The sequence below is a fragment of the Pongo abelii genome, chromosome 1 (assembly GCF_028885655.2).
Source record: "Pongo abelii isolate AG06213 chromosome 1, NHGRI_mPonAbe1-v2.0_pri, whole genome shotgun sequence".
NCBI lineage: Eukaryota > Metazoa > Chordata > Mammalia > Primates > Hominidae > Pongo > Pongo abelii.
Genome location: NC_071985.2, coordinates 209,188,474 through 209,209,126, shown reverse-complemented (window position 1 = coordinate 209,209,126; position 20,653 = coordinate 209,188,474). Strand labels below are relative to the sequence as shown.

The window sequence follows — 20,653 nt, the reverse complement described above, 5'->3', positions numbered from 1 at the left end:
TCAGCCTCCAGAATAGCAGGGGACTTCAGGCACACGCCACCACACCTGGCTAATTTTTTGTGTTTTTTTGTAGAGATGGGGTTTCACCATGTTGCCCAGGCTGGTCTTGAACTCCTAGACTCAAATCATCTGCCCACCTCGGCCTCCCAAAGTGTTGGGATTACAGGCGTGAGCCACTGCACCCGGTTTTCTACTATTTTTACTGTTTTCAGGACACGTAGTCCTACCCATCCCCATCCTCATTCCTAGGTGCATTGCTCACTGTTCAAACAGCCCTTCTATAAATGCAGCATTTGGGGCACACAAGAAAGTCGTATCATTTAAGATTGTGATCACATTTGCAAGCACTCCCTTCTCTCGACTTTCCTGAACTGACCAGAAATTAAGAATTCTGGCCAACTCACGAAATACATTTGAGAGTGTGCGATGTGTCCAGAACTCTAAAAATAATAGGAAAAAAACCCTGAGATCATTCTTCTGTTACACGTGAATCATAAATATTTTAAATGCCAATTTGCAGTCTCCTGTATTCATTGGAGATCAGAGGCAATACAAATTAAACCTGTGATTGCTGGGGATATTTGCTGAATGAGTGAAACTATTTGCTGGGGCCAGGATGGTTTGATTTGCTGTGATACTCCTTTGTCAAAAAAAATGTTTCTCGAGAAATGCAGATGGCATTTTGATTTTGTGTTTACAAAGGTGGAGGAATTTAGCTTTTCCCAGGGCCCTAATGGCTAGACGGCATGCAGAGAGGGCAAACAAAGAGACCAGATGGGACAGGTTAATTACTGGACATGGAGAGTGGAGGAGAGGAGCCAGGTTGCCGGAGAGAAGGTAATAACACAGTACCGAGGAAGAGGACTCAAATATACAAGTGAGGGATGGTGGCAGCAAAGGCAGAGAAAGGCTTTGACAGACCTCAAAGCACAGTGTGGCTAACAGGATTATTGCATTTCTACTCCTCACCAGTTGACTCAACCATTGTTCTCCTGGCCTGAAAAAAAGCCACCTGTAGACAAAACAGCACTTCAGCTTTATTTTTCACCCAGACAGAAAAGCAACTGAAAAAGGGAGCATTTTTGTATACGCTGAGTGTGAGTCACTGGAAGATTTCCCCATGGGGCCAGGAAAATATTCAGCAGGTTAAAAAAGACTGAGGCAGATTTATTGTATTGCCATGGAAAGAAATCTAAGAAGAAAATCCATGTGTGCTGTGTACAGAATAATGCTAATACTGGTGGAGGGACAGAGGTAGGAGAGAATATGAAAGAAATTGCACCTGGTTTTTGTTTTGTTTTGAGATGGGGTCTCACTCTGCCACCCAGGCTGGAGTGTAGTAGTGTGATCTCGGCTCACTGCAACCTCCACTTTCCAGGTTCAAGCAAGTCTCTTGCCTCAGCCTCCCGAATAGCTAGGATTACAGGTGTGTGCCACCATGCCTGACTAATTTTTGTATTTTTAGTAGAGGCGAGGTTTCACTATATTGGCCAGGCTGGTTTCAAACTCCTGACCTCAGGTGATCTGTCCGCCTTGGCCTCCCAAAGTGCTGGGATTACAGGCATGAGCCACTGTGCCCGGCCTGCACCTGGTTTTTGATGCAGTGGTTTGCTTTGGGAAGCAGAATTATAAGGGACTTCCACTTTCTAATTAATGGGTTTCTACAGGACTTGAATATATTTTATGATGAGTGTGTATTATTTTCAGGGTCATATTAAGACAATAATGAACAAAAAACATGTGCCTAAATGTATCTATTGGCAGAAGGACACAATTCTGTCTTGGGAAGAGGTCCTTTCTAGATTAACAGCTGTATACTACTGTAAAGTTATTCCTTTGATACCATAAACATTGATTGGATGCTTACTGCATCCCAGGACCTGTGCTGGGCATTGGAGACAGGAAGCCGGGTGAAGGAGTAGACAGTGACTGGGGGAGAATGGTGCATGAAACACTGATGGCAGCGTCCTTCAGCTACAACCGGGAGGCTGCAGAGAGGGGCATCCACACAGACAGTCGGTGCCTGTGTTTTTCTCCCAAGTAGCCTGGTTCCCACTTGGGATTGACAAAGGGGCAATGGCTAAGCCCCTTTCTGATCACTTTCTTGGATCATACCTTGCCGTCTCTCCTGTTAGCATAACAATCTCCTCGCTGGTTTTCCAGAACCCACTCTCCAACCCACACTGCAGTCCATTCACCACACAGCAGCTGGAAGGAACTTTTTAAAAAATATATCAGATTGGCCAGAAGCTGTGGCTCACGCCTGTAATCCCAGTACTTTGGGAGGCCAAGGTGGGTGGATTATGAGGTCAGGAGTTTGAGACCAGCCTGGCCAACGTGGTGAAACCCCATCTCTACTAAAAAAAAAAATACAAAAATTAGTCGGGCATGGTGGCATGTGCCTGTAATCCCAGCTGAGGCAGGAGAATTACTTGAACTGGGGAGGCGGAGGTTGCAGTGAGCCAAGATCGTGCCACTGCACTCCAGCCTGGGTGAGAGATCAAGACTCCATCTAAAAAAAAAAGCATCAGATCACACCACCCCACGCCTCCAGCCCCCCTCATGGGCTTCCTAGGACCCATAGAACAAAATGTGAACTTCCTCCTGGGATCTTCAGGGCCCTGCGTGAATTGGCCGCTGTCTGTCTGGCGCCCCCTTCTCCCTTATCCTCTTGCTCATCCTACACTAGCCACTCGACCTTCCTGAAGGTCCTTGTGGGCTGGGCTCCTTGCTATACCAGGACCTTGGCACATGCTCTTTCTCCAACCCTGGCTCTTCCTCAATTCTTGGGTCTCAGTCTCAGAGCCTTCTCTGACCACCAAGTCAGAGAAGGCTGACTTGGTACTGCCAACCTCCGTATCTCCCACATATTCTCCCTCAGGCTCCAGCTGTCCCTCAAAGTTGACCACAGTTTGTAATTATTTTGTTTGTTTACCTGTTCTTTTCTGAATTACCCACTGGAATCTAAGCTGTATCACCAGCCTGGCACAGAGGAGCAACAGGATCCACAGAGGGAAGCCTGTCAGGGCTGGAACGAGGTGACTTTGATCATTCCCCAGCTTTCCACCCCAGCCATCCACTGGTGCCCACTGAAGTGCAAATGATGCCTTCAAGCTGGGTAACTTTGGGCAAGTCCCTTCACCTCTCTGAGCCTCAGCTTTCTCTTCTTTATACTGGGAACAAGATAATCCACTTTATGGATTCACTTGTGAGTATTAAATATGATTAATACATAACTCTTAGACCAGCACTTAGTACACGAGAAGTGCTTCATCCTCCTCCTCCTCCTCCTCCTCATTTTCAGGCTCTGATCATGCCGAGGGAAGACTGCCTGGAGTTGGACTGCCCAGTAGAGTAGCCACAGGTTGCATGTGGCTATTGGCCCTGGAAACGTGGCTGGCCCAAATTAAAATGTGCTGGAAGAATAAAACACATACTGGATTTTAAAGACTCACTACAAGGAAAATAATCTTCCTCAAATATAAAATTCATAACTTTTATATTGATCAGTGTTGAAATGATAATATTTTGGATCTGTTGGGTAAACTATATTACTCAAATTAACTTCATCTGTCCCTTTTTCGATGTGGCTACTAGAAAATCTTAAATGAGGCTGGGCACGGTGGCTCACGCCTGTAATCCCAGCACTTTGGGAGGCCGAGGCGGGTGGATCACAAGGTCAGGAGATTGAGACCATCCTGGCTAACATAGTGAAACCCCGTCTCTACTAAAAATACAAAAAGTTAGCCGGGTGTGGTGGCGGGTGCCTGTAGTCCCAGCTACTTGGGAGGCTGAGGCAGGAGAATGGTGTGAACCCGGGAGGTGGAGCTTGCAGTGAGCCAAGATTGCACCACTGCACTCCAGCCTGGGTGACAGAGCAAGACTCCGTCTCAAAAAAAAAAAAAAAGAAAATTTTTAATGATGTCTGTGGCTCCCATTTTACTTCTAGTGGACAGTGCTGGCCCAGCAGGCACTTACATTACTTTGGACACATTATAATTGCTTGAATCCATCATAGAAGGTGGGCAGGATTTTTGTAGTCAGAAAAATAATTATTAATTATCAATATTATGAAGGAAAAAAGGAAATGGTATAATAAATGTATAAAACCAAAATAGTTTGGAAAATGGCACAACATCAATGTCTTACGTACAATTCATATCTTGCGCACTTCAGAGTGCTTTCACATTCGTTGCTTTATGTTAACCCTGTAGGGCAAGTAGAATTGATTCCATTGTACACTGGGGGCTGTGACTTACTTACTTGCCTTGTATTTAAGGGTAAGTAAATACTCTTCATGTACTAACAAAGACAGCCCTACCAATCTCCATGTATTGTGTGGTCCTTGTGTGACTGGTGCTGTCCTGGGCATGCAGTATACATTATCTCATTTAATATTTGCATTAACACGATGAGGTGAACATACATCACCATTTTACGGATCAATAAACTAAGCCCTGGAAAGGTTAAGGGACTTGCCCAAGGCCACACAGTTAGAAAGTGGCAACAGATAAGAGCTAAACCAAACCTTCCTGAATCCATCTCTTAACCATCCATGCCATTCTGCATCAGTGAATACGAAGCGATCATAATTGGCACAGCAGGGCACGACTGTTAAAACACCTATTTTCTGATATGAAAGTTTATTTTCCCTAGAAGAACCTAAAAAGTAAATCACTAGTGGCTGCAGACAAAGTGGTAAATAATACACCCATTGTTACAGATGAGAAAACTATGTCCCAGAAAGGTTACAGGACAAGAGTAATTAGAATACGTGTTTCTCAGGGCAGTGGCCTCCCCACAGCTTGACACTGGCCTCCATGTTGTCCACCCTGATCTCTGGGGTCTGCAAATTCCCTGTAAGAGTCTTGTACAGCCTTAGGCACCCATTGGGTAGTCAACAAATGCTAACTGGCTTGACAACTGCATTAAAATACGATGTCCCCAAGATCCCCTCTTCCTTTTATTTTAGTAAACCATTCATTTGATCTATATTTAGCAAGCATAGGCAGAGTTCTTACATTGTAATAGTTTGGTGCAGGAGTTTCAAATTTGAGAACTTTCATAAAGCTTGGCAACTGGAACATGCTGGAACACGAATTACTAAAGTCTCTCTTGGAAATAAAATCCGATGGGATAGTGTATGCGTTCGCTGCAGGGTATTTAGAAATGATGGTGTCCAATCGGGCGCACTGTAAGGAGACAACCAAAGGAATCAGCATTGTCACATAATATTGTGGATCTGAAGGACAGATGTCAAAAAGATGGTGACCAGCACAAGGTCTAAATGCGTTTTATAAAAGGCGAAACTCTGGCAGGTTACAATGATAAACTGACCTCGGGCTTTGAGGATCTTCCCTTGGAAAACGCAAGTTCAGACCTGTACTCGCTTCTGTAAACTAACTCAAATTATTCATCTTCTGTTTGGGACTTGGCAAAAATGATTTTGCCATAAATGCATTTCCACCCAATCCTGTTCCTGGCCACTTACCCTTGACTCATCAGCTGTTGGGTAATTTATGTGATAGGAAGCTTTAGACAGTCTTCTCAGCCTAGGCTTTTCTTCTGAGTAAAATCTCACATCTTGTTTCTAAGGTTAAATGATCTGAACTGCCTAAGCAACGAGTTTGCTTCAAACAAAGCTCCAGGGGGCTTGTTGTCCATCCGTGCCTCCTACCCTCCACCAAATTACTGTTTTCATCAAATCCTACAGTATTTTCACTGTTTAACAGAACCAATCCCACTCCTTTCAGGAAGCCACGATAAATTATCTTCAGTTAAAAAACAAACAGAATCAATGTTTGTCAAAAGAACAGGGACAAAAGTCACAGAAACTCAGTGATAACATCACTTTCCCCTAAGATAGCACGGCAAGTATTGGAGTCTGATAAAACAAAACATTTCCCACTATTTAATGGTCAAAAGCTTGAGAACATTGCCCTGGATTTTCTCACTTGATAGGAATCAATAACTACACAAACACAGAAAGTGGGTGAGCCAAAAGGAAGGCATTAGGGCTCCCCTACTTCACTCTGTGCTTGGTGGTGAAGGTCCTCAGCATCTGGTTTATGGACCCCCCACTAGCATTTGGGTAGGTGTAGCACCAGAAGCGGGAGTGTTCTTGTCCAGAGCCTAAGTTGTTCAGAGCCTAACCTGGGTTCAAGCCCCAGCTCAACCTCAGCCTCTTCAGTAATGGGAAGTTAACTCCAAAGCTGATCTGTTCCTTGAGTATCCAACTCTGCCAAACTCGAATTCTAATAAGAAGTGGCTACATGCAGTGTGTAAGGATTTGCTGATGCTCCTAGAAGTAAGGTCACCCCAGCTTTGAACGTGCTTCATCTTTTTCATTCTGGCCAAGCGTTAACCAATACCTTTGGTGGGTTTTTGTGTTGAATCCTCACGACAACCCTGAGCAGTGGATCTCATGATTGTCTCCACTTTACACATGAGGAAGCTGAACTTCCTCAGCTAATTCAGGCGGAGGACCAGCATTCCTACCCAAGCAGTCGGCCTCCACTACATGACATGGATCAGAGAGCTCATTCTAAAGAGGAAAGGGTTGAGTGGCATGGCCCTGGGATAACAGCAAGCCCATTAAATCATAGACTCTTTTTTGGTTTAGAACACCTACAACTTACATTTTGAAAATGAAAAAACTTCTTCCCAAAAAAGTCCCAGTAGAGGCAATGTTTTACAAAGTATCATAATAGAATTAGTCTCAGAATGTGGCTACGGTAACACTCACTCACCAACACTACACACCCCTTGGTTTACTTGCCAGGCCTGTGGCCTCCAATCTGGCCAAACGCCGGCATTTATGAACTTCTCTCCAGCACCTACTAACTTTTCTAGAGTCACTCCTGCCAGCATGCAAATACAGACAGGCCATCAAACTCTCCACCCACCTGCCTCATATACTTCTCCTAGTCAGTCCTGTGGAAGATTCTGGAGCAAAGATTTGGAATATACTAATAAAGCTCTTTATATCATTGGGACTTAGAGAGATGTCAGGTCTCTCAAAAGGTTGGGTGTAGTTGTTTCAACAGTCATGAGGAAGTTTCTAAAATTTATAGACCCACAGAGTTTTTTGGTCAGCCTCACCCATAATCACATTCCTACTGGTCATTCTGATCTTTCTCTGATGAGAGCTACTTTTAATTCCCTCCAAGTCTTGGGATGCAGAAGTGAAGGAGGTGCTAAAGGTGAAAGTTACTGAAAGAGGCGGTGGGGTGGGGGGATATGAAATTCTCATCCAGTTCACACAGGAATGAGGTAAAACGCAGAGATCTCCTAATAGATCGCCATCGACCACTTCAGGCACCCATCCCCAGGTACAGGACCTTAAGTGCTTATACCTGAGTGTAACATAACTATAAATACAAATTCCCATATTTGTGAAAGGGAGGAGAGGGGGAAGCTGAACAGCTCAAAGTCTGCCTTCTTTAGGGTTTGGTTCTGAATTTTTTAAAGGCCTGAAAGGCGTGGCTAGGTTCTGTAATACTCAGCTCTTGCCTTGGGCCCCTTCTCCTCCAGATAGTCCGGCTTTTCATTTGGAAAGTTACCGCACGCAAAGCCTTGTAGACAACCAGTCGTGTCCTCTGATTCAATCTCTTTGTTGGCACCAAGATGGAATGGGCAGTGCCATTATTTAGCAAAGAAGTTCTCGGAGAGAAAACCTAGGTGTTGCAGGAAGTATTGTTTGTGACTCAGGTGGTAACAATCATAATATTTAGCATGTTTATAATGCTTTGCTGTTTCAAAGAGTATTTCACTCATTGCAACGTTAATTTGCCCAGTGCCTCCAGGGAGTCTCCACTTTCATGAGGCAACTGGGACACAGAAGGGTGACGTGCTTGAGGTCACGTCAAGAATCCACAGCTGAGGCAGGATCAGGTCTGAAGTCTTGTCTTCTACACCAGGACTTCATGAGATGGCACTTCTTTTGAGTTTCTTTCCTAGCAGAGCTGGTGGCAGAAAAATAGGTAGAGGCATGGCTGTTCTGTGGACCTACTGAGGCCATGTACAAACTCAGCTTCTTCGGTAATGCGGAGTTAACTCCAAAGCTGGTCTGTTCCTTGAGTATCCAATTCTGCCAAATTCGAATTCCAATAAGACGTGGCTACATTTAGTGTGTCTTAAACGGTCCTTTTGTGTGGTTAAAAAAAAAAAATCAATTCCAATGTCAGGCATCATAATACATCTGTGCAAGAAATTATTACAACTTTTAAAGGGACAAGATGGCATATGTTTGTTAATTTAATGTTAGAGTCTGGGCTTGCTTTCTTTTCACTTTTTTTTTTTTTTTTTTGGACAGAGTCTGCCTCTGTCACGCAGGCTGGAGTGTGATGGTGAAATCATAGTTCACTGCAGCCTCAACCTCCTGGGTTCAAGTGATCCTCCCACCTCAGCCTCCTGAGTAGCTGGGACTATGGGCACACATCACCACTCCTGGCTAATTTTTAAATTATTTTGTAGAGATGGGGTCTCACTATGTTGCCCAGGCTGGTCTTGAACTCCTGGGCTTAAGTGATCTTCCCGCATTGGCCTTCCGAAATGCTGGCGTTATAGGCATGAGCCACCATGCCTGTCCACTTTTCACTTTTCTTCCGCAGGTAGCCTTACCCTAGTTTGTATCTTTCCCCTTGCTGTATCTATTTTTCTTGACCATTTATCTATTTTGCTGCATCTTTTTTTCTTGACAATGTATAAATATTTTTAAGAACCCTATCTTTGCCCAACTCTGGTCAGGGTCATTGGCAATTCATATAGCTACTTGATTGTTACAGCCCTCAACAAAAATTAAGTCCCATATCTTACGAAGAGAAGGAATGGGGTGGGGCCAGGACATTTCAGGCCCACTGCCGGCTTTCTTTTTAGTCCTATCAGATTTCTCAGTAGTTTGACAACCAATTAGATTAAGCATTGTAAAAATCATATTACACCAAGATGTGTAAGAGTCACAATTTCCTGGCATTCCTAAACATCTCAGGAAAATACTTGCTTAGTGCATTCAGTGATAACAAAATTGGTTTGGAAGGATCAAGTTCTGAAGATTCCTCTGGCTTCTCTTCCCACCCTTGCAATGGGTAGAGATGGGAAAAAGTTACTTAGAGACACAGGGTCCAATTTACCTGCATGAAATTTGAGGAGGCAGTTACTCTCCTAATTAGAACCATGGGCCTTTGGAGAGAAAGGACCAGATGTCCAATATATAATTATGCAATGAATGAAGGAAATTACTGACCAGTTAGTGCTTTACTCAAGAGAAGTGGTTCTCACCATCGAGGGAAACATGCAAGTTCCTTTCTTGGACAATGAGACACTGTTGGACACCGGTGACTGGTGAATGACATTGTAGAACCCAGGTCCTGGGATATCATTCTGAAAGGGAAGAGAAGGTGGTGTCATCGACATACTTCAATTCCATTGTGCATTTCCACAGGCTTTACATCCATTAACACTAAGCCTTACTGTAATCCCACAGCACAGGCGCTACCACCACTTGGCGGGTGACAGCCTGGCTCCACCATTTCCTGACTTGCCCGATCTTCGTCTCAGTTACCAAGTGGTGGGACTGGAATTCCAAGCCAGGCTAGACTCCCAAAGCCCTTGCTCTTTCCACTATGCCCTGCCGCATTCCAAAAGAACACAGTTGTTTTTTCAAGTCATTAGAGAAATGAGCCTAAAGTGGGACACTGAATGCGGCTGATGTGCAAGTCAGTGTGCAGTGATTGGGTAAGCCAGACCCATGGCAAGGGAAGGGTGAGCGATTTCACGTTCACCCCACCCCACCTGACTCAGCTTCCTCCTCAGCCTTTCAGAAGAGAAACCAGGGAGTGTTTCTGTTTATAAAGCAAAATGAAACAAAAACAACCTTCATCCCAAACCAGGCCATTTCTAACTCTCAGACAAAAAGACGCAAGCTCTTGAGGCTCAAGTGCTGAATGATGCAGGCATGTGAGAGAGGAATAAGTGAGAGGTCACTTCCAAGTTCATTTCTGCTGCGGCAGCTCATCAGGCATTCATTGCATTTCCCATGCTAGTTACCAGGGGGAAGTAAATGTTGACAGAAGCTGGCTGAGTGGTATGAAATGCTAAGGATGCTCCACTGTTGCAAGAGGTTCCTGGGTACCTGCTTGGTGTCAGAAGCTTTTCAAAGTTGGTCTCATTTTCACCATTGGCCAGTGAGGAAGGGATTACTGTCCCCCTTTGATAGATGGAGACACTGAGGCACGTGGAGATGAATTTGCCCAAGGTCGCCCTGCTGTAAGTGGCACTACCTGACTTCAGTGCCAAGCGCATGGTGTGTGCTGTCTTGTTTACTCCTCACAACAAGCCTTTTACAGTGAGGTATGGTCAGGGCTACTTTAAGGAAAGTGAGGCCCAGAGACACAGCTAGTAAGTGGCAAACCCCGGAGCTGAACCGAGACAGCCCGACTCCAGAGCTTGCTATCTCCAATCTCTGCCACTCAGGCCTGTCCTGTCTCCACCGTCCCTACTGCCTTCCTTAGGGTAGAAAGCTCAAGGTACCATCAGTGCCTTCCAGGACTTTCCAGTCTGGCTGGGCGTGTGTAATTATGGTTTCATATAAGGGATAGGGTCAAAGTGCTGTTAACAGGTTCTTCTGTGCTGACTTTTAAATGCAGTGAGTCCTTTCACCCTTGCCCCATGGGAGGTGGCGACAGGGGTGCTGATTCCTGCTTTAGGTGAGAATGATCCCCGGTGGACGGAAGAGGAACTAACTGCCATGGAGAGTGAGGCAGGCAGCAGGAGGCGCTGTGGAGCCAGGTACTCCAGCACCCCAGGCCGAGAGCTCAGGAGAACCCTGGTGTTGTGGATGCAGATGTGAAGGGCTACGGGGAGACAAGGAAGAGATTTTTCTAGGCAACTGTTTTCAGGGCAAGCATCAATTTATTGAGTGCTCATTTTGTGCCATGCACCGTTCTGAGGACTTTACATGTACTATTAGCTCACTTAATCTCCATTTTAAAGAAGTTGGGGCCAAAAGAGATAGGGCCCATATAACTAGTAAATGTCAGAGCCAGAACCGAGGCACTCTGACCACAGAGTCTGCTCTTAACCACGAAACCAAACTAATTCTCAAATGAGATTGTATAGGATTTAAAAAATCCCCACTGGGTTATGAATCAGAAATTTTAGTCTCAGTGCTGCCACATGTTAAGTGGTCTTGAGCAAGTCACCTCTCTGGGCTTTCTTATTTGTGAGTCCAAGGCGTCGGGCCTTGGGGTGCTTTTGAGCTTCCAGAGTCCCTGGATCTAGGAAAGCCGACGCAGGAAGTGTCCCTGTGACTCTTCTAGGTTGAAATAGTAGATAGTGAAGACACACACCTCTAGCTCCCGGTTATCACCACACTCTGAACCTGACCATTAGTTTGCAAGAATTTTCTGAGCACTCATATGTGTCTGAGGAGCTAGGGTTTCCAGACAAAATGCAAGACCTAAATGCCTGCGCCATCCTACCTGCCCAGTTAAATTAGAATTTCAGATACACTGCAGACGATGATTTTAGTATATCCCATGCAATATTTGGGACATACTTGTACTGACAGAGTTGCCATTTATCTGAAATTCTAATTTAACTGGACATTTTGTATTTTCATTTGCTGAAGCTCACAACATTCCTGGGCTTTAATCACACTTTAATTCTGCCACTTTGCAAACTGGCTTGAGTCCAAGGCAAATGGGAAGAAGGCTGTTACCACTTAGCCTGGAGGAATGGAGTGCTGCCTGTTTGTTCTTAGTGAGCAAAAGGAGAGTCCTCCAGGCAGCGGCAGCTGGAGCTGGCCAGCGGCAGCTTGTGAGGACAACGGTTAAAAATTCCAAAATGTTGCTGATGGTGGCTTGAAATTGGCCACGGTAGGAGTATTTATACCACAAACACGGGTAGATGCTACACCTCAGCACTTTTCTTCGAGGAGCGTAAATGGCGGTTGACCAGCACACCACCACCTTCGTGCAACGCCCAAGTAGGTCTCTGGGAGGGAAATGTCAAGCATTCTCCTGCGACTTCTAGAGGTGGATGGATGGAACCCTCGGAGAGACCTTTCGCCTGTGCAAAAACATTTCCTGCGACTGACATTCTGTGACTTGGATGAATTTAGGCCTCTCAGAGCAAATCCCAGAGAACGAGAATCCAAGTTGTGACTGATGTGAACTTAGCCACTCCTTGGTTTCTTGGCAAAAACCAAATAAACAAACAAAACAAAAACATGTATGGGGAGGGAGAAGGGAAGAGAACTCGCATTTACTAGCGCTCTATGGAAGCCCTACCTGCTGTCTCCTCCGCTGCCTCTAAGTGTCAGGATTAAAGGGGTCAATACACATACTGTGGGTGGAACAGCGCCGACACGGCCCGCCATCATCATCATCATCATCATCATCATCACCATCACCATCACCATCACCATCACCATCACCATCACCATGTACGATGTTGCCTGCTACTGCCTCCATGGAGCCAGGACCCTCCCTTGGGAGTCACAAACCTTCAGAGTGGGACTGAGCAGCTTATAAGCAGCCTCTTGAAGTCCCCTGTGTGGGATGGGGCAACAATGCCATTTAGCAGACACTGATTGAAACCTACTGTGCATCAGGACCTGTGCCAAGGATGGAAGATACAGGCACAACCTGTTAGCAGCTCACGAGGTCTAGGAATGGGAGGAAGGAGATGCATCACAACAGTGCTCATGGATGGATGTGTGGTCGTGACTCGATGGGAAATGCACAGACTTGAGTTGGGGTCATTCGATCCATTTTTGAGGAATTTGTGGGGTCTGGAAAGGACAGCAATGAGCACTGCCCAAGGAGCCCCTAGGCAGGTGGTGGAGGTAAGACAGCACACACGTTAACCTCGTGTCAAGGGCATAAGACGGGCTGTGGGAGGTGCCTCCACCTGGGGAAGATGCTGGGGAAACAGGGTCTGAGGACCAGGAGCTGCTACCTGGGTTCATCCTCACTCTGTCCAGCCTCCACTGCACAAGCTACTTCACCCTCTTTTCATCTCGGGATCATTATCTGAAAAGTATGGATAATGATGGTATTTAGCTCACGGGGTTATTATGGGGATTAAATGAGGTAATAAATGCAAAGGCCTTTGAGGGGTACCTGGCATGTCATGAGTGCCAGCCCAGTGTTTGCAGACCCCTTAGGAAGGGGTACTGGTGACTGATGCAGAGAAGTCAGGCTTCACAGAGCAGGGAGGCAGGGCAGACCCTACTGTGGGTCAGATATGCAGCTGAGGGCACACCTGGGGCAGCTGTCCCCTTGAACATGGTGACTTCTGCCAACGGAACCTCTTTCATTTAAACATCCCTGGTCTAGTATCATATCAAGTTAATAAGTGAACAATATTAACTTTGTATGATTTCACCACAAATTAACCACTGGCTGGCTTCCCATTTGGGAGGGTAGATTTACTATGTAATGGTATTAACATATATTTTTAAATTGTGCCCATCTAGAGCACATGGTACCTATGTCCTACCGGTATTTATTTATTCAAGCCTGGAAGGGATGAGGTTTAGAACCATGAAATACTCATTCCTGGCAAGGGCTTACCTACCTATTACGACATCTTTATTTTTAGGATAAGAAAAAAGAGAAGCAAAGACATTAAGTGGTGTCCTTAGGGGTACACAGTTTGGGAAACAGTGACCACAATCCAGGGTGAAGTGGAGACAGAAACAGGGAGGCGGGGGTAGAAAATGTCCGGCAGGCCGCTGGGCCATGCTCTGTCACATAGATCGGGCGTGTCTCTTCACCTATGCAAAGTTACCAGCACATCTGTAAATAACTCGAAAATGTTCAGGAAAACAGACTTCATTTCTAGCAGCCAAAATTGCCAGTCCAGACACTGAGCTCTGTGAAGGATTCCTTGTACTCTGCAGTAAGATTCTCATGGGGAATGTGAGCTGGGCAAGGAGACCTTGATGGTTCACTGCAAAGTTAGCCTCATAAGGTAAGTGCATATTTCAAAGGGCACTGATTCTCTGTGTCAAACATGTGCTAAGGTGGGCCACAGGACTACTGTGAGGAGGCAGCCATGTTCGATCTGGAGCAAGGGTGTGGGTGACTAATGCTTTAAGAAGGGTGGTGAAGCCCTGGAGTTTTAAAATCTGTTTTTAATTTGTATTGCCTCACTAAATTATCAGGTGATGTTAAACAAGATCTTTAACTTCTCAATGCCCATTTCCCTCAGGAAAAATGAGAACGAACATAGAATAGGAATTTGTTTTTCTGTTTTTATAATTTGAGGAGACCGCAAAAATTATATAATCCAAATTTTATGTTTCAGTTGAGGAAACTGAAGCCCAGAAAAGTCAAGTGACTGGTTTAAAGGCACACAGCCAGTGACAGAGTAGGACACGGAAAGCCTGATTGATGGATCCCCTGCCCTTTCCATAAAATTCCATCCTTATTTCTAAAATGCTTACAAATGCTGAGATGAAAGTTTCCATGTTGTCAAGTAACACGACCACATTTAAAAAGTTGGAACCCAATCTCTGAGCAATTCCCGTCTTTATTCGACGCTGCCTGTAGGTTTGGCTACCTGCCTCCTTGGTTCCTTTAGTCGAAAACGTTCTGAGAAGCAATCATCTTTTAAAACACTAACTTGACAAGTCAGCCCACTTGCTTTCTGAATTTCAGTGTTCAGAACTAGATCACGGGGGATGGGGCCCATCCACAGTAGCTGACATCCTCCCCTGTCTTCAGCTTGGTCTGTGTTGCTAAGGCCTTTTCAGAAACTTGCTGACTTTTACAGGCCAAATTTACAGCTGTGCAGGCCACAGAGGCAGGCGTGGTGCAGTGTGTGGAAAGAGCAAGAGGCTTTGGAGTGAACTAGACCTGGGTTGAGGTCTAATTCTTTCAACATTGATTCAGCAAACATTTACTTTGAGCCTCTTATGTGCCAAACCCTGTGTTGTGTGACCTTGGGTGGGTCATTTAACTTCCCTAAGCCTCGGTTTCCTCTTGTGTTAAATTAAAATAATAAACCCTTCCTTTCAGCATTGTTCTGAGGATTAGAGATAAAAGGCAGTCTAAAAGTACACATAGTAAGGATAAGTAAATGGTGGCTGCTATTGTTTTTATCGGAGGCTGGGCTGCAAATATCCTAGAGAGGGACAATATATTATCATTAAATTGACAAATGGGAAACCAGACAGAAAATGGGAAAGAGCCAAACAGTTAAAACAGAGAAACTAGGGAGAGAAGAAAACTCCTGAGCAAATATGTATTGTCTTTGGAGAAAACCTACAAGTCATTTAAAACTGTGTGTGTGTGTTTGTGTGCGTACACTCTATTCTTTATTATTTGCTTTCTTAGAATCCTAAAATATCAGAAGTGGAAGAAACTTAAAACATTCTCTAGTTTAGTGTTCTCATCTACCAAGGAGGAATCAGGCTGAGGGCACCAGGGCTGGCCAAGGCCCCTCACTCCATGCCTTGGCCCCGTTCAGAACCTAGATCTCCTCATTCCCTCTCTGCCATCTGGGCAAGGTAATAGGATGAAAACCATTTTTAGAGTGCAGCAAAATATATGTGAAATGAGGACTCCTCCAAAAGAACATTATTCTAAAGGTCTTGCTTAAATGAATGAAGGAATGAAAAACTTTTTAGACTCTAAGGATGCCTGTGAGTTGCTTCTGTCCCCTGCTGGTGAGAGACGAGAAAGTCAGGTCCCAGAAATCCCAAAGATTAAATAAGGACCTGTCAGGAACCACGCAGAACTTTCCAGGTTAGAGAGGAAAAGAGATGCGGCAAGATTTAGGGAAGGGGGGGTGGTGGATAACACAGGAATATGATAACACGTTGTTGTGGTGGTGGTGATTTTGAGATGGAGTCTCATTCTGTTGCCCAGGCTGAAGTCCAGTAGCGTGATCTTGGCTCACTGCAATCTCTGCCTCCTAGGTTCATGCGATTCTCCTGCCTCAGGAGAGGCAGTAGTTGGGTCTACAGGTGTGCGCCACCACTCCCAGCTAATTTTTATATTTTTAGTAGAGATGGGGTTTCACCATGTTGGCCAGGCTGGTCTCGAACTTGTGACCTCAGGTGATCTGTCTACCTTGGCCTCCCAAACTGCTGGGATTACAGGCGTGAGCCACCGCACCCGGCTAATAACACATTGTTTAAGGAAGTTTTTTTTTGTTTTGTTTTTTTGTTTTTAAAGTAGGGCAGGGCTCATTACAAAGGTAATTTTTTTTTTTTTTAATTTCAGACAGGGTCTCGCTCTGTCACCCAGGCTAGGGCACAGTTGTGCTATCTTGGTTCAATGCAGCCTCAACCTCCTCAGGTTCAGGTGATCCTCCTTCCTCAGCCTCTTGAGTAGCTGGGTCTACAGGCACACACCACTACGCCAAGCTAATTTTTGTACTTTTTTTTTTCTTTTTTTTTTTTCTTGTAGAGATTGGGTTTTGCTATGTTGCCTAGGCTGGTCTGAAACTCCTGGCTCAAGCAATTAATTCTCCCACCTCAGCTTCCCAAAGTGCTGGGATTACAGGCATAAGCCACCGTGCCCGGCCCTCCAAAGGTAATTCTAGATGTATTCGACTCTTCTTTTCCTCTTGTGTTATTTGAAGTCATGTGATTTCCTCTCACAAGGATGGGTAAGATTTTTTTTTAACCTTTTACTTAATTGATAACACGGGAATTTTTGCAATTTTTTAGTTTTATAATGATTTTTAAAATATATTGTTTTCTTAAAATAGTTTTGGTCCAGTTCAATATTTTTGGCGCCATAAATCCGGACATAGTTCTTTTTCCCTAGATGTCCCATTTTTCAGGCTCGTTCTTACAGTTAGTCCAGTCGGTGCCCCTCAGTGGAGCTGGTGCCGCGGCTCCTGGGAGCACACTGCCCTCCACTGTCCACAGAAAGACACAGCAGCCAGACAGAACGTGCCTGTCCCGCAAGGCAAAAATCCAGACTAAAACGAAAGAACCCCTAAGACAACGTCATTACCTTCTTATGAGAAAATCTCTTGGCTTGACTATTGAATCCTTTTTTTTCTGATTCTGGGATTACTGAAGCTGGAGATTTAAAAGGAATGGAGGACTGTGTTGGATATGCAGCAGTAAAACCTAAACAACAAAAATGAAATAAAATCAAAATTAATACAAAACAATGATTGACAAATGTGGAAAACACAAAGGTGTATATTAAAGTTTTATTTTAAATGGTAGAGAAGAGAAACTTGCCTTTTGACAGGAAATAGACAGGAAACCGGATTAAAAAAAAATATTCCCCACTTTCTTTCCCTCTCGGCAATTTATTGGACTTCCCCCCTCCAGCTCTTAAATTAGTGAGATGTGGTCACATAAAGTACCTTAAACAGGCTGTCCCGGGGAAAAGGAAGGAGATGATAGTAAAGACATTCTTGCCAGGCAGGAAGGAGACAGCAAAACTATTCTGGGAGCAGCCTGGACAAGGCGCCGTCAGGACAGAGGAAGCGTCCTCACTGCTCCTTGGCCTAGATTCAGACACCAGGCATTAGGCCGTTAAAATCCAAAGAGGTTAGGGAAATCCCAGCCTGGGGCTGGCTCTCACTTTTCAGGGCACTGTGCAAGACAGGTGTAAGTTTTCGTTTCTGTTTTGAGCAGACATGGGGTTAAAAAGCAGAAAGGGATCATCTATAGAAACTGAAGTTAAAAGTTCGTATGTCTAGGCTGCGATGTATACATGCATGTCTGATGTATAAACTGCTCTCCTGCCGAGACTTCCACAACTGCTAGAACTTAGCAGCATCTGTCTGCATAGCAGGTTGATTATAGACTCTAACCTGTAAGTGTAATGGACTCTGACTCCAGTTTTTTGATGATTGATGGCTCATAGCTCTTCAGCTTCACCACTCCCTCATTCCCTTCTGCCCCACCACTGGGCAAGCGGATGAGAAAGCCCAGAGCTCCCTCCTGTGGCACCAGCTGGAAGTTCAAACCACGCAAACCCCTGCCCTCAGTCCAGCCCCGCTTTCCAACTCTAAGAAAACCCCCAAGCCAGGCTCCTTTCCCTGCTCTCTCAAGCCATTATTGGATCAGGTTAGGAAGGCTGTGCTGCTGTCCTCAGAAGGCCTCACTATGTGGGTAATAAGCCTTTTCCTACACTCTTCATGAGCGTGTGTGTGGCACTGTAAGTCTTGACATCCAAACCAAATTTTGGGTGGGGGGGTGCATCCTGACTCTGTAGACTGTTCACAACAGTAAGCCAAATTATTTTAACATCAGAATCCTAACCCTCAGAGAGGAAATACATGCAGAAATGGGGAAAAAAACAGTCAAGAGAAGGAAAGAAGAAAGTATGTGTTAGCCATGGCAGAGGGTGGTTTGTATGGAAACTATCAGTAAGGCTCATTTCTTCATCTCTGAATTTTTTTAAAAAACAATACTCCTTTTCAGAGTGGGAAGCCTGAAGACAATAGGGACCCCTCAAGGGGTACAATCATGAACCAGCTTCACAGATGAGGAAACTGAGGCTTAGAGGGATTAAGTTACTCCTCCGAATCACCCAGCACTTAAGCGGAACAGGTGGGGTGTGAACATGATTTGCCTAATGAGCCCAGGCTCTTGAGCTCTGAGCTGTGCTTCCTCTTCCTGAGCTGGCCTCTAGTAAGTGCTCAATAAACACGATGGGGAGAGGGACACTGAAGCCTAATCTGCCTGGGTGGAGGATGAAGCCAGTAAAAGGAGCTGAATACGTGTTTAAGTAGAAAATATTTGGGGATACCAATATACAGTAAATGTATTCTTCTCCTCCCCTCCCCATTTAAGTAGATGAATGGCTATGTTTTTGGTTTGTTTGCTTTAAGAGAGCTATACAGCAAATCAAAAGGCATGAAGCAGCTGCAAGACTTCCTGGCTTTTGTTTCTAAAAGCCTAAGCCTATAGAACAGCTAAGAGAGTGTGCAGAGGAGGCAGTAAAGAGAGAGTTATTTAAAAAAGGTTAAAGGAAGGACATTCTCCTGGGGAAAGGAGAGGTTTCTGCCTGACTGGAAAGGAGATCCAAGGCTTCTGGCTATAACAGAATGGCATGTGTCAGAGCAGCCCTCTTGATGAAACAATTTAAAAAGTAGAATTTTTGAAAAACACTCTGGATGACTGAACTCCTATTTCTAACCAAAACAGGACTAGATTTGCCCTCCCAGCTGGAAAAAAAAAGTTAAAAATGCGCAAGATATATAAAGCGGTCAAGACACTGGACATCAGGCAACAAAGGACAGGGATCCCTGAGAGAAGCAAAATAAATGAGGTTGGCAATAAGATGGCCCCCAGCTTTCTGCCAGGAGAAAATCTCCAGACCACAGCACAGGAAGAAGGGATCCAGATGGAGCCCCGTGGTCTTCCTGAGTTGAGGAAATAGATCTGGGAGTCCAGAAAGGCCAAGACAGCTAAGTTCACAGAGCAGAGTACCAGAGAAGAGAGAGCTACCCAGATGGAGAGCTATGGAGCTCTGCAACGGGGTCCCCTGAGTAAGTTCCTGGGTATTGATCAACACATGCGCATGAGAAAACTACCCAGGGCTGGAGAAGGAACCGCCTGGCAGAATTCAAGTGAGCAATCGCTGAGGCTTCCACAAGGCCAGGAATAGCTCCTGTTTTCATGAGTCACAGCGGGAAAACCTCATAATTCATGGAACATAGAGTATGCAGGAGGGTTTCGCCTCAGAAATGGGGCAAAATTACCCCTAGACTAAATACTGCTCTGGTTCCAGCTAACAAAGCTTTAAAGCAAGACCTGAAAAGATCAAACTGTTTCCAAATAATTTAACTGCATCTCAGAACAAAGCACAAGAATATTTATGAGACTACAAAAATAGCACCTAAGAGGTAAAATTCAAAATACCTGGCATTGATAAAAAATTAATAGGAGGAAGAAGGAAAAAATATACTTCAAAGTGGGGAGAAAATAAACAATCAAAACCAACTCAGAAATGATACAGATGATAGAATTAGTGGAGAAGAACATTATAACTGCTGCACTAACTGTATTTCGTATGTTCAAGAAGCCAGAGAAAAGACTGAACATATTAAGTAGATATGGAAGATATAATGACAAGATCCAAATCAGACTTCCAGATGTGAAAACTAAATGTCTGAGATTAAAAATACACTAGATGAGATGAATAGCAAATTAGACATTAGAGGAAAAAAAGATTAGTAAACTTGAAGACCTAGAAATAAAACTATACAAAATAAAACAGAAAAAGGACAAGAAAAAGGATTAGTGAGCTGTGTGGAAACTTCGAGGAGCCTAATATATATGTAATCAGGCTCTCAAAAAAAGAAATATGAGGAGAGAAGAAATAGAAAAAAATAGTTCAAGAAAAAATGGTTGAAATTTTTCCAAATTTGATTAAAAAAACTATTGACTCACAGATTCAAGAAAGTCACTTAACATCAAATACAAGAAACATGAAGAAAATGACACCGTAGGCCAACCATAATCAAATTGCTTAAAAAGTGATAAGAAGAAAATGTTAAAATTGGGCAGAGAAAAAAGACATGTCACATATGAAGAAACAAATACGAGAATGACAGCAGATTGATATTGAAAACAACACCTTTAAGGCAATAAAAGGAAAAAAAAAAACCTGTCACCCTAGAATCCTGTACCCGGTAAAAATATCTTCAAAAGCAAAAGCAGAAT

At 44.4% G+C, this 20,653-nt stretch overlaps 1 protein-coding gene across 5 annotated transcripts in view; it reads right to left on the bottom strand.

The window, feature by feature from the left end:
* The window catches only part of STPG1 (sperm tail PG-rich repeat containing 1), a 56,841-nt gene that overhangs the window by 17,729 nt on the left and 18,459 nt on the right, over positions 1 to 20,653 (bottom strand). For all 5 annotated transcript variants that reach the window (XM_002811284.5, XM_054540139.2, XM_054540145.2 and 2 more), the window contains 3 exons: positions 16,977 to 17,095; positions 9,280 to 9,381; positions 5,022 to 5,192 (listed from right to left, as the gene is read on the bottom strand). In XM_002811284.5, the coding sequence (XP_002811330.1) occupies positions 5,022 to 5,192; positions 9,280 to 9,381; positions 16,977 to 17,095 (392 nt within the window). The remainder of the gene's footprint in view (positions 1 to 5,021; positions 5,193 to 9,279; positions 9,382 to 16,976; positions 17,096 to 20,653) is intronic.